Source organism: Chanodichthys erythropterus, chromosome 12 (genome assembly GCF_024489055.1).
Source record: "Chanodichthys erythropterus isolate Z2021 chromosome 12, ASM2448905v1, whole genome shotgun sequence".
Taxonomy (NCBI): domain Eukaryota; kingdom Metazoa; phylum Chordata; class Actinopteri; order Cypriniformes; family Xenocyprididae; genus Chanodichthys; species Chanodichthys erythropterus.
In genome coordinates, this window is record NC_090232.1 from 19,929,061 (window position 1) to 19,955,505 (window position 26,445).

The window sequence follows — 26,445 nt, forward strand, 5'->3', positions numbered from 1 at the left end:
TATATATTTGGGTGAACTAGCCCTTTAAGCCTTGAAATGTATGTATGCATCTATATTATAATAGTACCTCGAAGAAATAAACTTCAAGAAATTAGCAGCTTTACTGAGCGTTTGTGCTCGAGGCACTTTCAGAAAGGGATTTAGAAAAGTCACATTTACATTTGGCAGATGCTTTTATCCAAAGTGACTTACAGTGCACTTATTACAGTGACAATCCCCCTGGAGAAACCTGGACTAAAAGTGCCTTGCTCAAAGAGACACTACTGGAGGTGCCAGCTGCAGAGATCAAACCAGTAACCTTCTGCTTACCAGTTCAGTGGTTTAGCCCACTATACCACAAAAGTAATAAAAATATAACAAAAATGAGCATGTCATTGTAAATATATGAAATTAAATTTGGCAAGAAATGGAATGCTGACAACATGAATTGTAAAATGTGTTGTTAACCTGTTCACATGTTTTATAGTTATGCTGATGGAAAGCAGGCACATGAATGTTTGGAGCAGACACAGCGGCAGCCAGATTTTCCCGCACATGTTCTCCCACTCTTGCTTCAGGGGGGCCTGTCATCATGGTCTTCCTCATTCTCTGGCTCAATGATGTCCTCATTGGGAAGAGCGAGATTGTGAAGCAAAGTGCAGCACACAACAACCTCAGACACAAAGGCATGGCTCACCTCTGGCCATGAAAACATTTGAATTCTGCACAGAATGCTATATTTTAAAGGGATATGGAGGAGATTAGGAGGAGAAACATTTGAGATTAGAAGGAAACTGAGGTTTTACCAAGCTCAGTGGTTCTGGCCGAACTGTGATATAAACGAAACACTATTGGCTATTTTAAAAAAGAGGACACGTGTTCAATATGTCCCGCCCTGTTTTCCTGTTTTAGTTTAAATTACGTCAACACACTGAATAATGCTGCTCATTCCAAGGCACTTTAGTGGGCCTTCAAGTTGTTGCACTTGTTATTACATCATAAGCCACCTGATATCGTCAACATGGTGTCCAGATGATGATGTCCGGATTGCATTCATACTTAACACATTCAGGCTATATAGTACCTACTCTTTTAGCGTTAATTACTTATTGAAACTAACTACAGAGTATGTGATTTCGGACACAGCTTAATATATGTACTTATACACTATATATTTGTCTCATAGCAACTCCCCAGTACACCCTAGCAACTGCATAGCAACCACCCAGAACACCATTGCAACAGTAGGCTACAGCAACCACCTAGAACATCCTACTTCAAATTTTCTGGCTAGGCTTTTTCAAGCCAACTTTGTCTCAACAAACTTTTTTTTATCTAATTTAAGTTCTGTTGCTTTTATATGAAAATAAAAATATTGAACAAGACACCCAGTACTTGTTATTTTATTCCATTGTTTATTAATCATTTTTTGTTTAATACATACATGTTTTTGTATATTTTTTTATAAATATCACAGCAATCACATAACCCATAGAGAGTCTCCCCCCTTTTTCCCCACCAAAAAAAAAAAAAAAAGTTCTCACACTCCATCCCAGTAGGTGGCGGAATATGCACCATAAGCTGGTTTGTCAACCGCCATAAAAAAACAAAAGAAGAAGTTTGAATCCGAGCGCCGAGAGGTTTATCGTCATGATGAGTGATACTGTTCATTGTTTTTTTAATAGAACACTTTTTATTTTTTAATTATACAGCTATTAAATAATCTCGGATCTGTGTGTGGATAACACGTCGAGGTAAATTCGATTGTCAAAAAAATAACGCTTTTTATTTTGTAAAATATGCGCTGTGGTTTCAAATACCGGTTTGTCATTCAGCGGATTTCGTATTAGCTTTAGTGTTTTCTCTCAAGAATTAACCTATAATTTCGATTAATTTCCAAATTTAATTTAAAAGTGCAGTTTTAGAAACTAAAACCGTTTCAAGTCCAGGACATTTTTTTCTTGAAAATATCTAACGTTATGTTTGAAAACTGTCACAAAAATGTCACTGTTCTCGATTGTTTAGTTTACGTTTATTGTCTGCTTCTGTTGGGTTTTAGTGTTTTTTTTTTTTTAGTATTAGTATTTTTGGATTAATAAGCAGTTTCACATTCAATTCTCTAGGAAATGTAATAGTAATGCCGTTATCATTTTTATTGACATTTTTAAATCATCTGCATCTGTAAAGATTGTTGTCCTGTAACATCAAAAATACAAAAAAAATAAATAAATAAAAATAAATAATAATAATAACAGAAGTTCTGGACTGGGATGAAGTGTTAATGTAGTGTTACAAATTAAACAATTTGTTGTCTTTACAAAAATAAGTTAAATAGCAAAGGCATTACATCTATGCTTTTTTAAATAAATACTTGCATTGCAAGATTTACTTACTTTTAATCAGGTTGTGCATTCCCTGGGATTTGAACACATGACCTTGCTGTTGCGATCACTTGCTCTGCTGTTTGGTTAAAAAAGTGTTATATTGTTTCTCCATTTTTATATAATAATATATTCTACTCAGTAGTAAAGATGAATGCAAGAGGAAAAAATGGGCCAGTGTTTATCAAGACATACAGTAAACGAATGCGAAAGGTGGAGCCTTGGTTCTCCCCTGACCTGAAGAAAGCAGCTTTCTCTTTTTCAAGCACTCCTTCATCAGATCAGTCCATGCCAGAGACCACACAACCCAAGAAACGGTAAAAAATACTCACCCACTTATTCATTATCATTGCCATTTTATATTACAAAAGTGGTTTAACTTTCCTATAGTCAAGCTGTTATTATCCATGCCTTTTTAATTTATCATACCTTTCTCTGTTCTAAGGAGGATAAGAGAAACAGCCTCCCGCCCTGCTAAGAGCAAAGGCATGACTGCCATAAATGAGAACATGAGTGATGAGGAAAACTATTCAACGACCTCACCATTCAGGTAGAAATGCCACATCAGAACACACATTTTACTAAATGTAAAATCCATGTCGTTCCAAACCCATAAGACCTTTTTTCATCTTAGGAACACAAATTAAGATATTTTTGATGAAATCCGAGAGTTTTTTTTTATCTCTGATAGAAAGCAAAAAAATTACCACATTCAAGGTACAAAAAAGTAGTAAAGACATTGTTAAAATAGTCAACTTGACTGCAGTGCTTCAACCTTAAAGGGTTAGTTCACCCAGAAATGAAAATTATGTCATTAATGACTCACCCTCATGTCGTTCCAAACCGTAAGACCTCCGTTCATCATCGGAAACACAGTTTAAGATATTTTAGATTTAGTCCGAGAGCTTTTATGTCCCTCCATTGAAAATGTATACGGTATACTGTCCATGACAGAGAATGAACCAAGAATACAAAACATCATCAAAGTAGACTATGTGACATCAGTGGGTTATTTAGACGTTTTTGAAGCATCTAAAATACATTTTGTTCCAAAAATAACAAAAAACTACAACTTTATTCAGCATTGTCTTCTCTTCCGGGTCTGTTGTATATCCGCTTTCACTCCACAGTGACGCTGCTTCCCCGCAGAAGGGGGCGGTAATGCACCAATAAGCTGGATGCCAACCGCCATAAAACAGGAAAGAAGAAGCAGCGTCACTGTGGAGTGAAAGCGGACTAAATCTTAAATATCTTAAACTGTGTTCCGAAGATGAACGGAGGACTTACGGGTTTGGAACGACATGAGGGTGAGTCATTAATGACATAATTTTCATTTTTGGGTGAACTAACCCTTTAATTTTATGAAGTGAATACTTTTTTGTGCGAAAAAAATAAAACAAAAATAATGTAATCATTGTAATCTGAATCAAATATCCGTTTATATGTGTTTTTATATATATATTCTTATTAAAAGTTTTGCGCACGCACTCTGCGTGTGACATCATATCAGTCACACTTGCGGAGACAACCATGAACGTGACACCAAGAGAGCTCATAGTTATTTTTACCCTGTTGGCATACACATTTAAAAATATTTACAACTAAAGACGTGAACTTGCGCAGTGCATAATGCGTGTCAACATTGCACTGCATGTGCCACAGAGACTTCTGAACACGATTGAGAAAGTCGTTGGATTCAAGCATTTACATGGTCGTTTTTTGCTGTTGGATTGGATTAGAAAAAGAATAAACCACCCTGTCCAGTCTGATCGAAATTTCATTCGGATCAAGCACAATCGGGTCGATTTTTAAGTGTTTACATGAAAGTTTTTCAATCCGATTGAGCCGTCAGTCCGATTACAAATGGATAATTTGCGTGCATGTAAACGTAGCCATTGACTATTTTAAAAAAGTCTTGACTTCTTTTCTGGACCGAATTGATTTTGATGCTTTCTATGGGAGGAAAAAAAAAAAAAATCGGATTTAATCAAAAATATCTTAATTTGTGTTCTGAGGTTGAACGAAGGTCTTACAGGTGTGGAATGACATGAGGGTGAGTACTTAATGACAGAAATTTAATTTTTGGGTGAACTTACCCTTTAATTAACAGAACTGCAAAATTTCATTTTTTATTTCTTTGTACTTTTTTGAAACGGCTAGTAATGTTTCTTGAATTTAACCCCAAATCTAAAAACCCATTATAAATGGACTAAACAGTTGTTATCCTTTTCTTCATTGTTCTTCATTGCTGTTTCTATAGAAAGAGGACAAATGCAAAACCAGTAAGGACTACAGTTAAGAGAAAGACTGGAACAACAAAAAGGGCAAAAAGAAATAAACAATTAATGCTAAGCAGCAGCAGTGAAAATGATGATGAGTCCTTTACAATGAAAAAAGTCCATGCAAAAATGTCTGCTGATGAATGTGCTGGGTAAGTCTTGTTATACATTTTGTAAAATATCAGAAAATCATTGTTTCTTGAGTCCATATGAGTGAAATGCTTTATATCTTTGTAGTTCCAAGAAAGTGTTAGACCCTCCCCATTTGAGCAGGTTTGTCACACATCGCAAAAGACTACCACCACCCATCCAGACTAAGAAAATTGTAAGTAACAGTATTTATTGCAAGTAACAGTTTTATGTGTGTGTAAGAGAGAAAATGCTGAAGGATTGTCATTGAAACATCAGTGTTCTTGCTTCTCCCCCTTCTCTTTTCACCTAGTCTGTTGTTCTTCACCGCACACTAAATTCCTCAGATGATTTCCTCCCTTCGATCTCCCAAAACAAGCGCAAGAAGCTGTTCTACATGAAAAACCATGACTCAAATAATCATGCCGCTAACAAGAACCGCAAACACACACAGAACCGTGTGACTCTGGCTGAGGTCTCTTTCAATGATAGCGATGACCAGCAGCTCCCAAGTAAGCGTCCCCTGCTGTCCAGCACCCCTTCACTGGTCTGCAGACAGCTCCAAAACTTACCAGAGCCCTCCATCAGTGAGATCTCCTCCCTCAGCTTTGATGAACTTCGCCAACCTATTGAAAATGACAACAGCGCTCATAGTTTGAAGAATATTAAAGAGTGTGGCCACACTCCACGAGAGAAGACAAGTCAGCAGTTCCCAAACCCAGACATCTCTTATGGAGAGAGAGTGGAGGGTGAAGAGGATGCAGATGTGGAAGAGAGAACTGAGGATGGAGAGAGGGATCAGAGAAAAGAAGGATGTGCAGCAGAGGCCATGTTTGCACAGGCAAGCAGAGGCTTTGGACGCATGTCAACGCTGTCACACCTAGAATCCTTAGCAGAGGACCTAAAGGAGAGGTGAGTAATGGCTGCTTATTTACAAAGAGAAACATGATTTTCATGATTTATTAATGTTTTTTAAATAAAGAATGAGTAGTGTTTGTAAAAATGTCATGTTTTTATTTGAATAAAAAGTTTCAATTCAGTTTTGTCTGTTTATTTTGATATATAGGTGTCGCAGAGTGGATGTAGCCTTAACGCTCAAAAGAATAGATGTCTCAGAACATCTCTCTGTGCAAAACGGCAGGAAACAGGAAGAGAAGATTGCCACAGACTGTTTGGAGTCCTCTGTGGCAGCAACTAGTCAGAAAAGCCAAACCTATGTAACTGTATCATCCAGATGCTCTTCACTATCCAACCTGTCCCTCTATATCTCCTCCTCTAAGTCTCTTTCCACTTCTCCTTTAACTGAAGCTAATTGCTCAAATCTGTCCCTTATTGACCGTCTTAAGGCTGAATGTCTGTTATCTTCCCTCACTGTTTGCATTCCCCGTCTTGACTTGGCTGCGTATCCTTTGGTCCACCAGGGGGCAACAAAAGCACCCTGTACTTACTCCTCATGCATACTCCCCATCAGCCACAGGGACATTGCCACCTCTCCACCTTTTAAGGAGACAGGGATTGTTATCCCAAACAGTCCAATAAATCATAGGACTCCCAGTAATGCTGAAGCAGTTGTTCGACACTTGTCTGCATCATTCCAACCACCTCCAGTCTCTCCACCTGCCTCTGCAACTCATAGCAAAACACGACCACCTGCTGTGCCTAAAGACCGCACAGGTGCTGGTACTGGCACAGGTCGTAAAGTTTGTGTGAGTGGACTGAATGTCAGCCGCTGGTCAAAGAGGGGTACTGGAGAGTTCAATGAAAAACGGAGGAAAAAGGAAGGACGAACAAAGGCTGCGTCAGGAGACTACAGTTCCGGGTGCAGCGTGCTATCTGCTGGAGCAGACACTTATGTAGCGGTCAGTTATCATTGTCAAGAATACATTCTTGTGCCTATTATTCTGCTATAATATTCACTCATTTTCTCACATTCTTTTTTGGATAACTAATTGAAAATGTTTGTTTTATTTATGTATCATTCAAAATACACCTTTCACTGGACTACAGTGCACAGCAATCCACTTTACAATTGAGAATTTTGAACCATTTACTCATAATACGTTCTTGCATTCCATCTGTATTTCGGAATACATCGGAATTGCTTATTTCAAATTTTATTACAAAATGTATGCATGAGTCAAGGGGAACGTATTTTTATTATTATTATAATTAAAATATTTAGTTATTTAAAAAAAATATTAATCACACTGAAATTGACATGTCAAACTGACAGACCCATATTTATTTTGCTACTGTTAAAAAATAAAATATGGGTCTGTCAGTTTAACATGCTAATTTTAGTGTGATTAATATTTTTACGTTCTAATATATATAGTACATAGAATGTGAAGTTACCCCTAATACAAAAGATCGGCCCCATTTTTCTGAAACAAAACATTGTAACCAAATGTTTCAGCTACTCAGTCTTTTTTTCTTTGTGTTCATGCAGGAAACATGTGGCTGGCTGCAGGGCACCAGTGGGATTGGTCTAGCTGTGACACCTCTCAGAATGGAGCAAATGAATCTCTCCTCCATCCTGGCCAATTTTACTCCTGACACACTCACGACACACTCCTGGGGCCGTCTAAAGGCTGCGTTGTCACTTCACAAGAAGAAAACTGGTATGTGTTTACAGCAGACCAGATAAAGCCAGTAGACAAAAACAAAAAGTCTTTGATTCATATACCAAACTACCCAAAGTTTGCTTACTCGAGAACTTAAGGCATTTTACATGGTACGTGATGGGTGGCTTTTGGTGCCACCTTTGTTCTGTTACCTCTCACCCTTAAAAAAATTAAGCATGTAAAATGTCCTCAAGTTCTTGTCACTTTTCCTAAAATGTTATGTATAAATCCCGTGTGTACCACAGCATTTCCCACTCCTCGGCGCTTGGTACAGTCTCAACTGAAGTCCCCAGGCTTTGGTTTTCCAGCTGACACCAGTGTAGAGCTGTTTGCTTCCCCTCTCTGCACACCTTCCAGAATCGCACCTTTACGCATGATCCAGTCCACCATGAACACTCCCATGGTAAAGACACAGAGAGAATTATTTGTTCACTCTTCAACACTAATGAACAATTTGTTATGTAAATAAAGGTCTCTTTTAATTCAAGAAAATGTATTCCTAATAAATATATACAGTTTGCATGGTTTATTCATATTTCAGAAATGCTTCAATAATTAAATTTCTTTTAGTTTTGCATTTGTCTCAAAAGAGAATTGAGTTTTTTCTACTTTTATATTTCTATAGTTCTCTATGGAAGCTTGTTTCCACCATGAAATAAAAAATGCAATTGTTTTCTCGCAATTGCAAGTTATATCTCGCATCTCTGGATTGTTTTTTCACAAAATGGTGAGATATAAACTTGAAGTTGTAAGAAAAGTTCAGAATTGTGAGAGTCACAATTACTTTTTTTTTTTTTTTTAATTCTGTGGCAGAAACAAGCTTCCATGCTTTGTTTTATGTAATTTTCTAAGACATGTATACACAAACACCATATGAAATTTTTTGTTAATGTGCATGCTTTTGCGTATGTTAAGAGTTATATAATAGAATAATGTAAAGTCTACAATAGAATTTTGTTTTAAGCTTTTCTTTCAGAGTAAGTGTACACTCTCAGATAATTCATGCCTCTTTATTCCAGATATTTCTCTATTACAGAAAATCTCTATGATTTCTCTCTGATATCTCTTTTCTCCCATTTTTACTCTCTTCCATTGTCTGTTGTAGACTTCATATGACGAGGATATCAGCGATGCAGAAAAAGTGTATCAGGAATGTCAGCAGAGCGGCCCACTTTCCTTTAGTGACTGTATCCCTCCAGCTCGCATGAAACACTGCAACAAGATTGGCGAAGGGACATTTGGAGAGGTCTTCTCAACTATAAATGATTCAGATGAGACAGTCGCTCTCAAAGTATGTGCTCAATTTAATTATATACAATTTCATTGTAGAAGCATACCAACTATTGTCTTACACATCACAGGGTGACTTAAAGGTGCTCTAAGCGATCCTGGGTGGAGTAACTTCCTGTTGACGTTCGAAGTGTTGTCAAACAAAACAGAGGCTAGCTAGACCCCTTCCTCCTCCTCCTCCCCCTCCCCCCAGTGCTTCCTGAAACAGTCATGAACGCGCATTTAAAATCATTCTTGTCGGTTATTGGCTGGAGCATGTTTATTATGTTTTGTGGTCCAGGCTGCACCAGTTTGTTTTTATTGCCGTTTTTGGAGCTTGTGGCGACTACAGAGACCGCGTTTTTTTTACAGTGTGTTCAGGGGACAGGCAGCTAGCGGATAGTGAGGAGATGTTTGCTGTATGTGACAAAAAATGTTTTGGCCTAAAAACGTATGACATCACTTAGAGCACCTTTAATGCAAATACATGTAATGTATATAGTAAGTTCAAAATTTTAAATATTATCTAAATATGTGAATAGATGTTTAATCACTGATTTGTAAGCATAATTATTTCTTAAACAAAATACAAAAATGATTGAATTGATGTTAAAATATAATTTCTATAGATCATTCCAGTGGAAGGCAGTCAGCAGGTCAATGGTGAACACCAGAAAACATTTGGTGAAATCCTGCATGAAATCATCATTTCCAAGTAGGATCTCTAACATAGCTCAGCAGTTATTTTTTTGAATGAATGGTGTAAATATTCAAACACATCTTCAATGTTCCTACAGAGAGCTAAGCAGCCTTAACATAAAGGAGATTAACAAGACAGATGGTTTCATTGGGCTCAACAAGTATGCTGCTTTTCTTTTTTTTCTTTTATTTATTTATTTTTTAGCAAACTGAAGTGTAAATGAGGTGATTGGAAGTTTTAATGTGTTATAGTTCTAAGAATGCACACATAGAAAAGGAAATTTTGTTTTGAAAGAAATCGTTTTTCTGTAATTTTCCTTTTTAGATGAATGTTTTGTTTACTTTTTAGTTTGCATTGTGTCCGTGGACGTTATCCTGAAGCTCTGCTCAAAGCCTGGGACAAGTTTGACCATCAAAAGGGATCAGAGAATGACAGACCTGGTAAGCTAAATGTGTAAAAAATACATATGCCTTGAAATGGTTTTATATTTAATGTCCATTAATATATTGATTCTGTTGGCACAGATTTCTTTGATGATGAGCAGCTGTTTTTAATCCTGGAGTTTGAGTTTGGAGGGAGTGATCTAGAGAATATGAATGGAAAGGTACTTGTGCACAGGTTTCCTTCTTTATACAATGCTTTTGTCATTGTATGAGTTAACCCTTAAACAGGCAAGAGTGAAAAATTATCAGCAAAAAATCATTTGATGTCACTTTTTATATCATCTGGACATAAGTAAAACACATCCAAAGGAATTTTTGTAATATTTGTATTTTTTGAGTTGTATCTCCCATGATATGTTGCCCTATTATACTATAAAAAGCCAGTCATCAATATTTCTATGATTTATTTGATGCAAAAAAATAAATAAAAAAAAATTAATATGCAAAATATACTGCATGTAATACATGTCTCAGTGTACTAAAATTGAGGAGTACACATTTCTTGTATTTTTACACTACTGAACTGTCTCGTCTTCAACCTCAGGGGTGGGCAACTCTAGCCTTAGAGGTCCAGTGTCTATCATCCCTAATCAATCATATAATGTAATTTATGATACAACTTATAATTTTAAAACATAAAAACATATAGGCCCAGTTTCACAGGCAGGATTTAGACTTTGTTCAATTAGTACATTTAAGTAGCTTTTATAAACGTACCATAGAAAAAACATTGCTGGAGTGCATCTTGAGACAAAACAGTGGCACTGACATATTTTCAGATATGTCAGTGCAAGTTGCTTTCAGTTAAAACAGCTCAAACATGCATTTTAGTCTGGGACTAGCTTCAGCCTTGTCTGTGAATCCGGGGGAATAAAATGTAAACCTGGAGATTTTTCTGGTGTGTTTGCACAATATTTTTTTTAACTCAAAATTAGTGTTGTCAAAAGTATGTATCGCAAAACAAAGTTGGTACTGAAATTTTAAAAACGAGTGCCGTTGAGCGGATTCGTAAACACCTGATTGACCTTTGTGTTGACGTGCTCATCAGATATGTCAGTGATTGACTACAATGATCAATGCACGGTAGCATTTGAATTTGAATTTGAAAGTGGGAGCATTTTAAAGCAGGCTGGATGCCTGCTTTCAAATGCTCCTGTGTATATTTGCAAGCTCTCGGTGAAGAGCGTCATTGATGTGTATTTACATGTTTCTGAAGCTTTGATTATTGTAGCCAATCACAGACATATCTGATGAGTGCGTCAACACGAAGGCCAATCCGAGATGTTTACTAATCCACTCAACACTACTCAAAGCGTCATATTTTTTTAAAATTTCAGTACTGATTTGGTATTAAGGTTATTTTTGTACTTTTGTACTATCTAAACCTATTCATTTGAAGTGAAGTGTCCATATACTTTGAGCTATATTGTATCAAGTTTGTTTGTGTGTCCCATTGCAGCTAAGTTCCATGGCCCAGGCCAAGAGTGTTCTACATCAAGTCACTGCAGCTTTGGCTGTAGCTGAGCAAGCCCTGTGCTTTGAACACAGGTAAGTCTGAAGCTGAAATTTAAATGTAGATGTAACTTGCATACAAATTTCTTTATATGTTGTCAGTGTAAGCTTAAGTGGTGTGTGCTGACTTTTCAGAGATCTTCATTGGGGGAACATCCTGGTGAAGAATGTTAAGCACAAGCACAACAAGTTCATTCTGAATGGAACAGTGCATTCCGTAGAGACACGAGGGGTTCACGTCAACATTATTGACTACTCACTCTCACGCCTGGAGATCGGTCAGTGCAAGGAAAAACTTTCTCTAACTCTTCTTGGCGCAAATAGTTTTCTGTTCCATGAATTTAGTTTTTAAGGTATTAGATTTGCAAATCCCATGCTTATTAACAATTAGAGATAAATTAATTTTGCATGTATCCCCCTAGCCTCACTCTTAAAATGGTGATTTTTGGCCTGACTTCAGAGGCCTTCCTTCCTTGACATTTTCAACTGCATCTAAGGCCTGGTTTACACCTGGTATTAAGATGTGTTTTGCTAGATCGGATCACAAGTAGATGAGGGAGATCCATACACGTTTACACCTGATGTTTTAATCCATCTCTTTTGTCCACTTTTGACCACTTCTGTCCTGATTTCTTTAAAGGGTAGGGACTATGGGCAGGTAAATGTATCCAATATATTTGTATCTAATTGGGCAAAATAAGCTCACACAATTTACATTTGAAAGAGACCGGAGATGGTGAAAGAACATAGGCGGAAGCTTTAGTTTCTGCTCTAATATCCACAAAAACCACGATGAACGTGGTGAGTACATTAGAAATCAGAAATGGTGCGAGAACATTGCGCTTGGTACGTTTTTTTTATTTTAATAATATATAAATATAAATGTTCATTGTTCAATGTTGTTGTATTTGTTGCAAAATAATGTTGTATGATATTAATTATTGGGCCCTGTTTACAGCTGGTATTAGGATGTGTTTTGGTCGATCAGATCACAAATGGACAACACTAAATATAGGAGATATATATATATATATATATATATATATATATATATATATATATATATATATATATATATATATATATATATTTATATATATATATATTTATATATATATATATATATTTAAATATATATATATATATATATATTTAAATATATATATATATATATATATTTAAATATATATATATATATATATATATTTAAATATATATATATATATATATATATTTAAATATATATATATATATATATATATTTAAATATATATATATATATATATATATTTAAATATATATATATATATATATATATTTAAATATATATATATATATATATATATTTAAATATATATATATATATATATATTTAAATATATATATATATATATATATATATATATATATATATATATATATATATATATATATATATATATATATATATAATGTTGTTGATTGCATTTGTGAAGCTCAACCATTCCATGATCAAAATATACTTAAATTTCCCATAAATTAACTACAAATTAATATTTGGTCCCAAACTAGCTAGCCGTTAGTAAAGGACAAGGTCGACAATTTTGTAACCAGATTTGTCTTGTTTCAACGTTGGTAGTATGTCTAAATGAACTTTAAGTGGACTTTTTCTCCATGCTACCTGCATGCTGGACTGTAACACAGAGTCATTGTAACAATGCAAAGCCGGTTGAAAATTTATGATTGTATCCTTTAAGAGAAAGTTTAGGTAAAATTGGTAACTTTTACTCTTGGTACAAGAGTTGCAAAATTATAGTAAACCTGATACACATGAGTTGGAAAATGTTCTAAATGTTTGAAAACTCTCTCTCTCTTTCCCTCTCTCAGATGGACTGACAGTATCATGTGATATCTCTTCAGATGAAGAGTTGTTTATGGGTCAGGGAGATTATCAGTTTGAAATCTACCGCCTAATGAAGAAAGAAAACAAGTGTGTGCTTCAGCCTCACAAAGATATTTAAAATTCTTTCATTCTAAATGAAGGATTGATGATTCTCATTCTTTTTTTATTCTCTCTTTCTCAGTAACTGCTGGTCCACATATAATCCTCATTCCAATGTGTTGTGGCTGCACTATCTGGCTGATAAGCTTTTGAGCATGAGCTACAAAAACAAAGCCCAGTCCAACCAGCAGAGGACACTGAAGAGCACCCTCAAATCTTTCCAGTCGGAGATACTGAATTATCCGTCAGCTACAGAAGCTCTTATGAACTGCAAGTTCTTTCAGTGAAACGTTTGTTTTAATTAACACAATATATAGACCTGTATAATTAGTTGGTAATGAGTTGTTCTAATGTTCTGTAAAAAGATATTGAAAACAAATAAAGAAAAAGTGGCAATCATGCAATTTAAAAAACAAAAATATGTAATTTATTAATACACATTAATTATCTTGAGATAGTTAAGAGTTTTGGCATAGTATGGCAAAACCAGCTATTCTTGCATTCTATTTTTGTTTAAGAAAAGTCTCAACATTCCACAACACATTTCCAGCAATCCAAACCTAGCAGTTCATTTTAATAATTAACAGGTCCATGTTGGAGTTGTTGCAGAACTGTTCAGTCTTTTTTTTAGACCTTGTATAATCATTCTTTAGCTGGGAGAGACCACACGTGAAGCATCAATGGAGAAAGCCTCTACACAGGAACATTCTCTTCTTTCAGGTCTTTGATATGCCCACCTTCTCCATGACCTTAGAATCCTGTTGTCCTTCATCGTTCTGAGTTCTTTATGACTGAATGCATAATCTCTTTATTTTTGTAACAATTTAAGACATTGGGTCTGTGTGCTGCATTTTGTTAAACAGGATAAAAGTGAGATGCATCCTGTAGAAAAGCTTATTTGGTGTTAGCTTGCAGTTGAGTGTAATTATGCAGAAAAGGAAACTTTGGTGATCCTGTTCTCAATATGTTGGGACAGATACAGCCAAATGTTCACTGGGACCTCAAAAAGAGAAATATTTGGTGAACCACTCCTGTTTTTGGGGGTCTTGTCCATCAGACCCTGTTTCAATAACCCTCTGCTCAGCAGGAGTCCTGAAACACAAGCACAAGATAAGAACCAGAAAAGTAGATATGACATCTTGGGAGGGGGAAAAAAAAAGTTGGCAAGCATCAGACTTTTTAACATTGAACCAGGAAAGGGGTGTTTATGTCTATGGACATCATGACTAGGTTATAATGTATGCACCTAATTTATAACATAAGAGCATTTGGTAACACTTTACAATCCCATTAGTTAACATGTCGAACCAAAATGTATTCAGACACCTTGAACATTTCATTCATTAAAACAGTTTATTCACTATAATTAAAAAAAAAAATGGTAATAAAATATTACGATCTCAGAGTTAAACTGTCAGAAAAAATAATCTTAATTATGTCAGATAACACTTAAGCAAAACATGGTCAGGTCAAAGTGTCTGAATAATTTTTGGTTACAATTTATCAATTTTACTGGTAGTCCACTGTATGAATAATTTTTGGCTATAATATGTCACAGTTTATTTTGCTATCCTCACTTACATAAATATAGTGTCCTGCACCCACTAGTAAAAATATATAATTTTTTGGTTTGACTGTAAGTTAATGTATTAACTAACAATGTGAAACTAATTTGCTTCTGTTTATTAATCTTCATTAACACTGGTTAATAAAAATACAACAGTTCATTGTTAGTTTGTCATCTCCAGTCCATTAACATTAGTTAATGCTCTGTGAACTAACATAAACAACAAAACAGCTGCATTTTTATTAACTAACATTAACTAATGTTAACAATGGTGCTAACAATGCTGAGTTCATGAGTTCGATAATGAATGCATGAACTCATTAAATCTTGAATGCAATGTTGGTTGCACTGGATAAATTAAAGGGTTAGTTCACCCAAAAAATGAAAATTCTGTCATTTATTACTCACCCTCTTGCCGTTCCACACCCGTAAGACCTTCGTTAATCTTCGGAACACAAATTAAGATATTTTTTTTTAAAATCTGATGACTCTGAGGCCTCCATAGCCAGCAATGACATTTCCTCTATCAAGATCCATTAATGTACTAAAAACATATTTAAATCAGTCCATGTGAGTACACTACAGTGGTTCAATATTATTATTATAAAGTGACGAGAATATTTTTGGTGCACCAAAAAAAACAAAATAATTTATTTAGTGATGGCCGATTTCAAAACACTGCTTCAGGAAGCATCGGAGCACAATGAATCAGCGTATCGAATCATGATTCGGATCGCGTGTCAAACCGCCAAACTGCTGAAATCACGTGCCTTTGGCGCTCCGAACAGCTGATTCATCACACTGATTCATTATGCTCCAAAGCTTCCTGAAGCAGTGTCTTGAAATCGCCCATCACTACATAAGTTGTTATTTTGTTTTGTTTTTTGGCGCACCGAAAATATTCTCGTCGCTTTATAATATTAATATTGAACCACTGTACTCACATGAACTGATTTAGATATGTTTTTTAGTACCTTTATGGATCTTGAGAGAGGAAATGTCCTTGCTCCCTATGCAGGCCTCATGGAGCCATTGGATTTCAACAAAAATATCTTAATTTGTGTTCTGAAGATGAACGAAGGTCTTACGGGTGTGGAACGGCATGAGGGTAAGTAATAAAGACAGAATTTTCTAACCCTTTAATCTGCCAAACTAATAAAATGTAATTACATATTTTCATGTAAATTCTCAATAAGAACAAACTTCATATGTTGAGATTTGTATTTATCTACCTCAAAAAGAAAAAGTTCTTAAAACGCTGAGAAGATTACATTCAGGATTGGTTGGTTAGATCTAGGACTGCTGGTATGCGGTTGATTACCTGATGTGCTGGTTGTAGTTAATTTTAAGCTGGGGCTGATGTCGCACCTCTTGTGAGGGTGGGCGGCTGTGTCTGATAGAGGCTCTGTGTTCAGCATGAGGTGAGGTGGGTGTGTGTGTCCTTGTTAGGGGGGTTCCTCGCCCGCTCTGGTCCAGACTTGGTAATCCACGCTCAACTGGTGAGCATTTGGCCTTCGGAGACCCCCCATCGTATGAGCAGAGGTTCGGGATGCTAGTTTCCTCAACGCCCTTTTTCTATATACAGAAGGCAGATTACAACAGATTAATTCTGAGCTTCAATAAACAGTTCCTCTCTCACTTTATGACACTTGAATTGTTTTTTGAAATTCAATGAGTGTGGGTTTTGGAGCAGTGTGTATGTGTGCTACCTTCATAGTAGGTGTGAGGGTCCCTGCTTGTGTCTTAGAGTCATAAGGCTTCAATATTTCATCGCTGCAGTGAGGTGGATGCTGGGATAGCTGGTGGAGGTCCTCCTGAAATAGAAACACAAATAGTGAGATGAAGAGACAGAAGAGTATGAGCATCTTGCATGTGTCTATGTGTACATGTGTGTCTAACCACTAGACTTTTGATGAGTTGGTCTCTCTCGCTCAGCTTGTCCTGTAGTTTAGCAATGGTGTGCAGGTCTTCTACTCTTCTCTTTCCCCTTTCTTCCCTTTCTCTCAACCTACAAACATAAAATACAAGCACACAAAACAGACATACAAAGATTAATTAAATGCAACAATAATTAGATTACATTAATATATGGCTTGAATACAACTGTGTTTTAGTAAAAAAAATAATCTCAAAATAGGACTTGCACAAGAATAAAGGTGTAGCATTATTCTACTTGATTAATGCAATATTACATCTTTGTTCTTGTCATTTTAAGACTATTCACAAAATGAACGCCTTTTATTCTCATGATGTTACAACTTTTATACTTGAAGTCTTGCTTAAGATTTTAATTTGGCACTAAAACAGTCATACATAAATACTTGCATATGACATTCTAATATAGATAATAATAATTTAAAAGAGCTAAAATGATCGAATTAGCCAATATATTTAATAAATATCATTAAAGGTGCAGAGGATGTGTGAAATTTTTACAAACGCTTCAATTCTGTGGAAATCTAGGAAATAATAGTCATGAGCCATCATCATATATTGTCTTGCTTGGGTTAATTCTGTATGTATGTGTGGTTTGTGTTTTGCATTATTGATGTGGGAGGAGTAGGTACTCTGTTTCCAAGGCAACTATGCGGCCCTGTAGTCGTGTTTGGGCGGTGCTGAAGTCTGATATTATGGTCTGGATCTCCATTCTGTGCTCTCTCTTCACACTCTCCATGCTATTCCTGTGATCTGACCCATCCGCTTCACCAGCCGCATCTCGTTCGTCTAGGAAACTGCAAGTTGCATACAAATACATCAACATCACACAAGTATTTTCTGCTTTGTGCTCATAGAGCACAGAGCTATAGATATTAGATTTACTCGCCCCTAAACATCACGTAAAACACAGAATGTGATTGGTCTTTTAGGTTCAGACATATTTGTTCTATTTAATATCACTTTTCCACCAAAATGGTGCAGGTGCTTGTGGGTAGAGCTGGTGCTCAGCTGAAGGATCTGCAAACTCTCATAACTGGCTGAGCGAACAATGATGTAAGCGATACAACAGTACATACCCTGCCTACAAACTTTATGTTTTGAAAACAGGTTTATATCCATTGGAATTTAATTCAGTCTCTTTATGCCATCACAAAATGCTTTTGATGCAACAGCCAGTAGTTATTAAATTTATTACAAATAAAATTATTTTTCAATCAATTCAACATAACATTTAATTAAATAAAATCATATTATTTTAGATAACAGGATAATGGACAGAAACTGCCTGGAGCTGCCGTGCAAAGTGACATACACATCAACATGATCAACAGAATGCATATATCATCACACGCTTCAAGTGTGGAGTGTCCCAGATTTATTTTTGTGTGTGTGTGTGTGTGTGTGTGAGAGAGTCTTGCCAGACCAAGTTGTTATTGTTCAGAAAACATTACTTGATGAGGACATTAGTGTTAGTGTTTCCTGGTTTGACACCAGCAGGTTTAAAGGGATAGTTCACCCAACAATGAAAATGCTATCATCATTTACTCACCCTTATATTGTTCCCATAAGATTTTGATCAAATTTGAAACACAAATTAAGATATTGTTAATAAAACCTGAGAGATTTCTGTCCCTCCATTGAATGGCCATTCCACTAAAAATTTGATGTTTCAAAAAGTTCATAAATACATTGTAAAAGAAATCCATATGAATAGATTGGTTTAATAAAAGTCTTCTGAAGAGACACGCTTTATTTGCTTTATATGATGATCAGATTTAATTTAGGTGTTTATTCACATATAAACATTGATCAATACACATGGAGTACATCAAATAAGGAAAGTGATGACAGATGACAGATTTTTTATCTTTGGGTGAACTTTATGGGAACTCGTGGAGAGCTGATTTACTGTAGTGGAAATGTATGGAACAGGTCCAAATCCCTTTTCAGTGGAAAATTGGAATAAATGAGCAGTTCTTGACCAGAATAAGCAGCAATGTGGACCAGATTTTATGCCGATAGTCAACATTCAGTCTCGTCACTGACTGCTGTGTGAGTATGCTTGTTGTCATCTTATTATTGACCTCCCTGTCTGTGTGCATGTTTGAGGTCATCTTGTTACTGACCTCTTATGTTTATGTTTGTGGTCATCTTGTTCCTCTCTTTGTGCACTCATTGCACTCATCCGTTCTTTCAGATCTTCGTTCTCTCTCTTTAGCTCCTGAACCTCGCTGCTCTTCTCATCCAGCTGTCTTTCTAGTGACTGTAAGCGGTTTTGCTGCTTCAGATCCTGAGAAGGAGACAGGGAGAGAGTTGCGATGCACCCCTTGAGGCAGTGTAAGTGTGTGTGTGTTTGGGTTGTGTGTGTACCTGCTGCAGGGCCATCATTTGTGTGTGTGTGTGTATTTCATTCTGAAGGTCCTCGATCTGCTGCATGTGTCTCTGGGTGACCTGTCTCACCCACTCAGTGTGCTGCTGGGTCAGCTCTGCCTTCTGCTTGTCTATACACACACACAGTTGAAAGACACATTAGATAAGACATGCTTACAAAAGTGGCCGTATGCGCCGTCTTTAGTCCTGCTCTACTTTAGAAGTCAGTGGCACTAGATTGTGCTGTTGTGAAAAACGCAATGCATGATCATCAATTCATTTTAAAGAATAACATTATTTTTCACACAAACTTGTTTTATAAACCTTTCACATTATGACAGCAATTTTTTGTATGATTTTTACAGGTACATCCTCTGCATGGCTGTGTCCAAAAGCTTAAAAATGCTGCCTTCGGAGTAGAGTTGTCAAAAGTACCGACTTCGGTACCAATTTCGGTACTGAAATTTTAAAAATCTGATGCTTTGAGCGCTGTTGAGCGGATTCGTAAACCCTCTGATTGGCCATTGTGTTACACACTCATTGGATGTCTGTGATTGGCTTCAATGATCAACACTTCAATAGTCATCGATGACACTCTTAACAGAGCGCTTACAAAGATACACATGGGAACGTTTGAAAGCAGGCGTCCATCGCGGACCAGTCCGCTGAGTCCTGCTTTCAACCGCCCCCGCTCCCTCTTTCAAAATGCTTTAAAATTCAAACACTTCCATGTGCTTCAAACGCTGCTGTGCGTTGATCATTGTAGCCAATCACAGACATATCCGATGAACGCATCAACACAATGGCCAATCAGAGATGTTTACGCTCAGCAGCACTCAAAATGTCATGGATGACTTTCTATGTGTGGACATCAAAGTTCTTTTAAAATTGTCTCATACAGTACATCCAGGTTGTCCAAGAAAATGAGAACTCTGGTTTTCAAAGGATTAGTTCACTTATATTACTTATAATTTAGTCACCCCCACGTCATCCAAGATGTTTGTGTCTTTACTTAATCATGTTTGAAAGATCACGCGTGATGTAGGCAGAAGTAACAAGCAAGCGTTTACAAAGCGAACATGCAAAGACTAAGTCAAATGGTCATTCCAAAACACAAGGTAAAACAACTTTGTCAGAAGATTTTCAAGTTGGAGGAGAAAATGAGATGGAGTTTTACACCCTGCCGCGGTACTTCCGCCTATGTCATGCATGACCCCTCCAACGTGATTATGTAATGGGTGGGGCATTGCAGAGCTAGTGCAAGATGAGCATTTGTGGTTAAAAAGTATATGATTTTTTTTTTTTTTTTTTAGAAAATGGCCAATTATTTTGCTAGATAAGACCCTTATTCCTCATCCGGGATCGTGTAGAGACCTTTGAAGCTGCATTGAAACTGCAATTTGGACCTTCAACCCGTTGAACCATGTTGAAGTCCACTATATGGAGAAAAATCCTGGAATGTTTTCCCCAAAAACCTTAATTTCTTTTCGACTGAAGAAAAAAAGACATAAACATCTTGGATGACATGGGGTTGAGTAAATTATTAGGAAATTTTGATTCTCAAAGTAATCCTCTAAATAAAAATGGCAGTTGTGAAGGGAACAAATTAAAATAAGTAATATGCTTTCAGCTTACATCTAGATTTTTAGCAGTTTTTTGCTCATTTTAAACCTTGTTTTGTCTGATTTTAAATCATTTTAAGCCATTTTGCGGTCCCCTCTTTAGTGTGCTAAGTGGATACCAGCCCTCTGGAACCAGAGCCAGTAGGCCAATAGGCCCTGTTTTGCTTGATATAAAAAAGATTGTTCACGTTCTTTTGGTGCAATAGATTCCTACCAAGAATTTAACTTTGAGGTTTGCAAAAAACATTCTGCATGAGGTATGATGATTACCCAGCTGTAGTTTGTGCTGAGTGAGTAAGCGCTGTTTCTCCGACTGAAGTTCTTCATTAGCTTGTGTTTCCAGGGCCTGAAGAGCACGCTGGTGATTTAACCTCTCCACACGCAACAGCTCCTCTTCTCGTTCGCGCCACCCCCACTTCTCCCTCTCCTCTTCCCTCTCTCCTGTAGCCTTTCCATCCTCCTCATCTTCATCTTCCTCTTTTACCACCTACAGAACACAGAAACAAAAACAACACAAAATTACTTACAGTCGTGTGTGTGTTCTGTCATAAAACCGCTTTTGTCCACACAATATCAGTCAATGGGGTCAAAAACATCATTGGACCCCATTTACTTGATTATACATTTTACCATTTACTTGATTATACAGACCAAAAAACAAACAAAACCACAGACATTTTTCAAAATATCCTCTTTTGTGTTCCAATGAGTGAAGAAATACACAGGTTTGAAAAGACATTGTGAGTGAGTTATGATAATGATGATAATTATATTATTAATCTTAAGAAATTTTTTATATCCCAATAGCCCTAGTGTGTACGCACCTGTAACTGCTGCCTTATCAGTCTCTCTTTCTCCTGAATGGTGGAGTGAAGCTGAGATCTGAGGGAGCTGTTCATATCTCTTGTCTTTTGGATCTCCTGCTTCATTCGTTCCATCTCTCCATTACCATAACGCCTCTCTCTCTCTCCTTCCAACTTCTCAGAGAGTGCTCTCCTCTCCTCCAGCTACACACAGAGATGGAAAAATAATGTGTGTATGATGGGTCTGAGGAAACTAACATTGTGTGTTACCTGTGTCTGCAGTTCTTCTACTCTGTATTGCCACTGTTGGTTCATATTTCTGATCTCTTCTTCTCGTTCTCTCTTCAGTTCCACGATCTGATCAGAGAACTGCTTCTCAAACTGTAGCCTACACACACACACACATACATTCTAATAAATAAAACTGCACCATCTACCAGTGGTGTAGTCCTAACAAAAAGTGGTTTATTACATTTTGGAGGTCCTTGGCATCATACAGTTTTAAAAACCACTGGATCTGTAGAAAGCACACTCTGTCTTTTTCTGCTGCTCTCTCTCTCTCTCCCACACACAGCGAGACATTGAAAGTTTGGGGTTTTTTGAAAGAAATTAATCTTTTATTCAGCAAATATGCATTTGATCAAAAGTGACAGTAAAGACTTTTTTGAAATTGTTACAAAAGATTTCTATTTCAAAGAAATGCTGTTTTTTGAACTTTCTATTTATTGAATAATCCTGCAAAATCTATAATGTTTCCATAAAAATATTAAGCAGCACATCTGTTTTCAACATAATAATTATATATAAAAAATGTTTCTTGACCACATCAACAAATTGGAATGATTTATGAAGACTGGAATAATGTCTGCTGAAAATGTAGCTTTACCATCACAAAAATACATTTGTTTTAAATTATATTAAAAATAGAAAACAGTATTTAAAATTGTAAAAATATTGTAAAATATTGTTACAGTTTAAAATAACTTTTTGATCTTGATTTTTTGGATCAAATAAAAGCAAGCTTGGTGAGCTTAAGAGACTTGGACTGACATCCAATTGCCAATAATTATTAAAATTAGATTAATGTTCATAAATAGATCTGAATAAATTAATGTGTTTATTAATTATTCACATAATAAAAATTAATCAATTAAATATTTTAATTAACTGAAATTATCTTTATCTCCCCTCATGTTTCATTGTTGTTTAGACGCACCTGATTCTCTCCTCTATACCATGATTGGACTGTTGTAGAATGTCTCTCTCTTGCTGTAGAGCAGAAATCTCTGCCTGTAACACTTCCTTCTGTGCAGCAAACTCCTCCTGTGGGACACATAAAAAGAAAGGAGGATAAGGATAGATGGATCCATGGATGGAAGGATAGATCCGTGGATTGAGGGAGAAAAAGAAGTAGATTGGTTGCTAGGTGAATGTTGAAGTGTTTCTTTCCTCTAGGCGGCACAGATTTGCTGAGATCAGCAGAACCTTGTGCTGCCACAAGGGAATTGCAGATCTGTGTGTGTGCTTGTGAGTAAGTGTGATAGAGCTGTGCAGTAATGAAAAGGGACATCACTGACACTCTGTCCACATGTCAGATGGAAGTGTGTGTTGAGCAAACAGGAGCAAGAACCTGAATTTGCTGCATACTCCTATGCATGTTTTCCAGTTCTTCTTTCACTTGTACACACTCCAGGCCATATGCTGACTGCCGCTCCACCTCTGCACACTCCTTCTCTCTCTCTTTTGCCCTTTCCTTCTCCTCTTCTCTTTCTCTTTCCAGCATTTGAATCACCCCTTCCAATTTCGCTATCTGCAAGCCAAGAAAACTCAGATCAGGAAAGACCCATAAGAACCATATGAGCATGTAGAAACCACTCAGGTGTGATATAAAATTAATGTAAGCCATACAAAGAAAATCAACTTCTGATAGAATCTTTATCTAGAGCAACATGAGGTTGAGTGTCTTTCACAAGGGAATAAAATGGGGTTTATTATAGAGTGTTGTTCAATCTGTTTTCTAGTTCAGCAATCAGTAATGTTGTCGCAAATATAAATTTATTAAGATATCTTTTTTTCTGTGATTTGATCTTATACTGCCATTCAAATTTTTTGGGGTCAGTAAGATTTTCTCTTTTTTTGAAAGAAATTAATACTTTTATTCAGCAAAGATGCTATCAGGAAATGTTAGGTATGAAAACAGCAATATGGTGAGAATAACAGGTTTATTTTGCAGCGTTTCAGAAACAGGACAGACAGGTAAGCAAACTTGATATAGCAGATGAGAATGAAATAACCAGTCTTTACTGTGTTACAGGTGGTGTTGGAGCTTGTGGATTCATGGTGCACTGCCCTCTGAAGGTGGTGATGTGCATCGTCCCAGATCCTCTCAATCTCCTGGAACCAGTGATCTACTGATGGAATGTCCGACGGTTTCCCAGACCAATCAAACAAAGGGGGCTGGAAACCGAGTACGCAGTGGCAGATTGATGAAGGGAGTTCTGTGCATATTCGACCCAGGTGACAAACTGGTTACAGGAGTTCTGCTAGCCATGGCCATGAATCATCTGATTTCTTGCACCTTCCTCTCAGCTTGCCCATTCAATTGGGGATGGTAGCCAGAAGAAAGGCTCACAGTCACACCTAGGAGATTGAAAAGGCTTTCCAGACTCTTGAGATGAATTGTGGACCCCGATCTTAAACTATATCTTTAGGTAGGCCAAAGTTTCCAAATATATGTTTAAACATGATTTCAGCTGTTTCCATTGCAGTGTGTAACCATTTTAATGGCACTAAACTACCAGGATGCAAGTGTTACCATCAGATGGAGGCAGATCTGTGATGAGGAGTGAACTGATTGGATAAAAGAATTTTGATGGGTTCTGGGAATGTAAACACATCCTGGAGGACACCTAGGCAGGGCTGGCTCGGAGGCACTGGAGGAGGCGAGAGTGTCATCAAGGGACGACTGGATTGGGTTGATAATCAATTTGGAGGGAACAAAGGATTCAGGGCATTCTGGGGAGTCGTCTGGAGCATGGAGTTGAGAGAGAGCATCAGCCTTCACATTCTTTGTGCCTGGACGATAGGAGATCATGAAATCAAAACGAGTGAAGATAAGTGTCCAACGGGCTTGACAGGGATTTCGGATGTTTGGCATCTCTCAAATATTCAAGGTTCTTGTGGTCTGTAAGAACAGTAAAGGGATACCTGGTGCCCTCCAGCCAATGCTTCCAATGAAAGTCAGTTTGATAGCTAGGATTTCATGGTTGCAGATATCATAGTTCCTCTCTGCCGGGATGAATTTCTTGGTGAAGGCAGCACATTTGGCCTTTGGAGTTTGGCCTTTTCTTGAGGAGATTGCTGAGAGGACTGGTTAATGTTCTGAAGTTCTTGATGAAGTGACAGTAAAAAATTGGCAAAAATTACGAATATTTGTAGTTCTTTTACAAAAGTTGCAATGGGCCAGTTGTGTACTGCTTCTATCTTCCCCTCATCCTTTTGAATTCCATTCTTGCTGATGTTGTATCCTAGGAACTGCACTGAGGATTGATGGAAACTGCACTTCTAAGCCTTCAGGTAGAGATGGAATTCACGCAGGTGTAAGGCCTGTCCAATTGGCCCAACAACGTTTTCCGATAAGCAGGTGAAGGTTTCCTGCACGTTCGGTCTCTTCAGTGTGGCAAAGTAGTTTAATTCCAATTTACTTTTATCTGAATCCATTTTATACTATTTAGAGGGTTGCTCCCATACTCACTCACTCTAAGAGTATTTTATTTAGTCCCCATAGATCTGTGTACACTTGAATAAAGCAACACTTTCTCTAGTCAGAGGTCATGGCCACTACTTCAGATATAAGCTGACCAATACTTTCTCTAATAGTAGTTTTGGTCATGGTCATGCCATGGTTTCCCATGTACACTTAGCTAGAGTAACATTATATTAAACAGAAGTAAGGCTCACCCTATTTAGGTTGGTCAGTCAACATTCTGTTACCCTAAATGGAAATTCCTTATTAGCCTTCACAGTCTAAGTACACTTGAACTACTGCCAAGTGTTAGTAGGAGCTCTAAAATCTCAGTTGGAGTGCCCCAATGTTCCACTCAAAACTGGACTTTAGTCCGCTACTAACCTGATGCAGATTTGCGGTAACAATGGATGCAACGTAATCTACTAGAGTCAATATTTTCAAAGTCAGAATAAGTCCAAATGTAACAATTTATTATTAGTCAGGTAAATGTGTTATGCCAATTACATAATCAATTCAAAGATGATCAATACAAAACATCAAATGCTCAGAAATAAAGAGTAAAAAGATGCATACCTGACATCTGGAATATACATAACATGAGTGTCTGGAGGACACTCAGCATTATGGGCTTGATGTGGTTCATGTGGGGCATGAACTTACAATAGGAATTTGCATTCACTAAGGTAATAAGGTTCTAATTTCTTTATTACCTTTTTGGTTTACTTCTGTGGAGACGAGACCATTGTATCAGCCACACTGAGACATTTTAAATGATATATAGCATGGCTGTTAATTCACTTGTATAGACATAGAACATTATAATTTTATATAATCTTTCTAAGTGAACTGAGTGAAGAGAAGAATGTGTAAAGGGAAGTAAGTGGGGGAGAAGGAACAAATTTGAAGGAAGGACATGATAGAAAGAAGCTCTCACGCAACTTCGGTCTGTGGGGTGTGGAGACAAATGGCTGTATGTGTTTGTGTTGTCCTTATCTCAGGAGATCAATATATCTGAGGTTCTTTTTATCTTACAGTTTTCCGTCCTTGACCCCATGGTTCAAATTCAGATGAGTTAGTCATTTGTTGTAGTTCTTGTGATG

The 26,445-nt window shown here is 36.8% G+C and overlaps 2 protein-coding genes across 7 annotated transcripts in view; one reads left to right on the plus strand and one right to left on the minus strand.

The window, feature by feature from the left end:
* The first annotated feature begins 1,606 nt into the window (after positions 1–1,606).
* haspin (histone H3 associated protein kinase) lies at positions 1,607–13,588 on the plus strand. 4 transcript variants are annotated; one of them, XM_067404750.1, is made up of 18 exons: positions 1,607–1,733; positions 2,503–2,677; positions 2,806–2,910; positions 4,621–4,791; positions 4,877–4,964; positions 5,082–5,680; positions 5,835–6,627; positions 7,218–7,389; positions 7,638–7,795; positions 8,498–8,683; positions 9,291–9,376; positions 9,459–9,521; positions 9,710–9,801; positions 9,886–9,965; positions 11,264–11,352; positions 11,452–11,594; positions 13,183–13,285; positions 13,380–13,588. In XM_067404750.1, exons 2-18 carry the CDS (start codon positions 2,511–2,513, stop codon positions 13,582–13,584), a joined length of 3,300 nt encoding a protein of 1,099 aa, XP_067260851.1. In that variant the 5' UTR covers positions 1,607–1,733; positions 2,503–2,510; the 3' UTR covers positions 13,585–13,588. The 4 variants fall into 4 exon arrangements, with proteins under 4 accessions (XP_067260851.1, XP_067260853.1, XP_067260852.1 ...); XM_067404751.1 differs by having other exon boundaries at positions 1,620–1,733; positions 2,506–2,677; XM_067404752.1 differs by lacking the exon at positions 13,183–13,285 and having other exon boundaries at positions 13,380–13,562.
* A 40-nt stretch (positions 13,589–13,628) lies between these two features.
* fam184b (family with sequence similarity 184 member B) overlaps positions 13,629–26,445 on the minus strand; it is a 45,361-nt gene continuing 32,544 nt past the window's right edge. The window contains exons 8-19 of one of the 3 annotated variants that reach the window (XM_067404748.1): positions 23,228–23,407; positions 22,814–22,920; positions 21,868–21,985; positions 21,619–21,801; positions 21,065–21,281; positions 19,173–19,303; positions 18,929–19,092; positions 17,432–17,596; positions 16,764–16,872; positions 16,574–16,678; positions 16,186–16,439; positions 13,629–14,389 (exon numbers count right to left, since the gene is read on the minus strand). In XM_067404748.1, the coding sequence (XP_067260849.1) occupies positions 14,299–14,389; positions 16,186–16,439; positions 16,574–16,678; positions 16,764–16,872; positions 17,432–17,596; positions 18,929–19,092; positions 19,173–19,303; positions 21,065–21,281; positions 21,619–21,801; positions 21,868–21,985; positions 22,814–22,920; positions 23,228–23,407 (1,824 nt within the window). In that variant the 3' untranslated portion in view covers positions 13,629–14,298. The remainder of the gene's footprint in view (positions 14,390–16,185; positions 16,440–16,573; positions 16,679–16,763; positions 16,873–17,431; positions 17,597–18,928; positions 19,093–19,172; positions 19,304–21,064; positions 21,282–21,618; positions 21,802–21,867; positions 21,986–22,813; positions 22,921–23,227; positions 23,408–26,445) is intronic. The other 2 variants (XM_067404747.1, XM_067404749.1) reach the window with 2 other exon arrangements.

Coding starts and splice junctions, on each gene's coding strand:
- haspin (XM_067404750.1), top strand. CDS start 2,511: ATGAATGCAAGAGGAAAAAATGGGCCAGTGTTTATCAAGACATACAGT. Junction 2,678..2,805: donor ACCACACAACCCAAGAAACG/GTAAAAAATACT, acceptor CTCTGTTCTAAG/GAGGATAAGAGAAACAGCCT. Junction 11,595..13,182: donor ACTCTCACGCCTGGAGATCG/GTCAGTGCAAGG, acceptor TCCCTCTCTCAG/ATGGACTGACAGTATCATGT.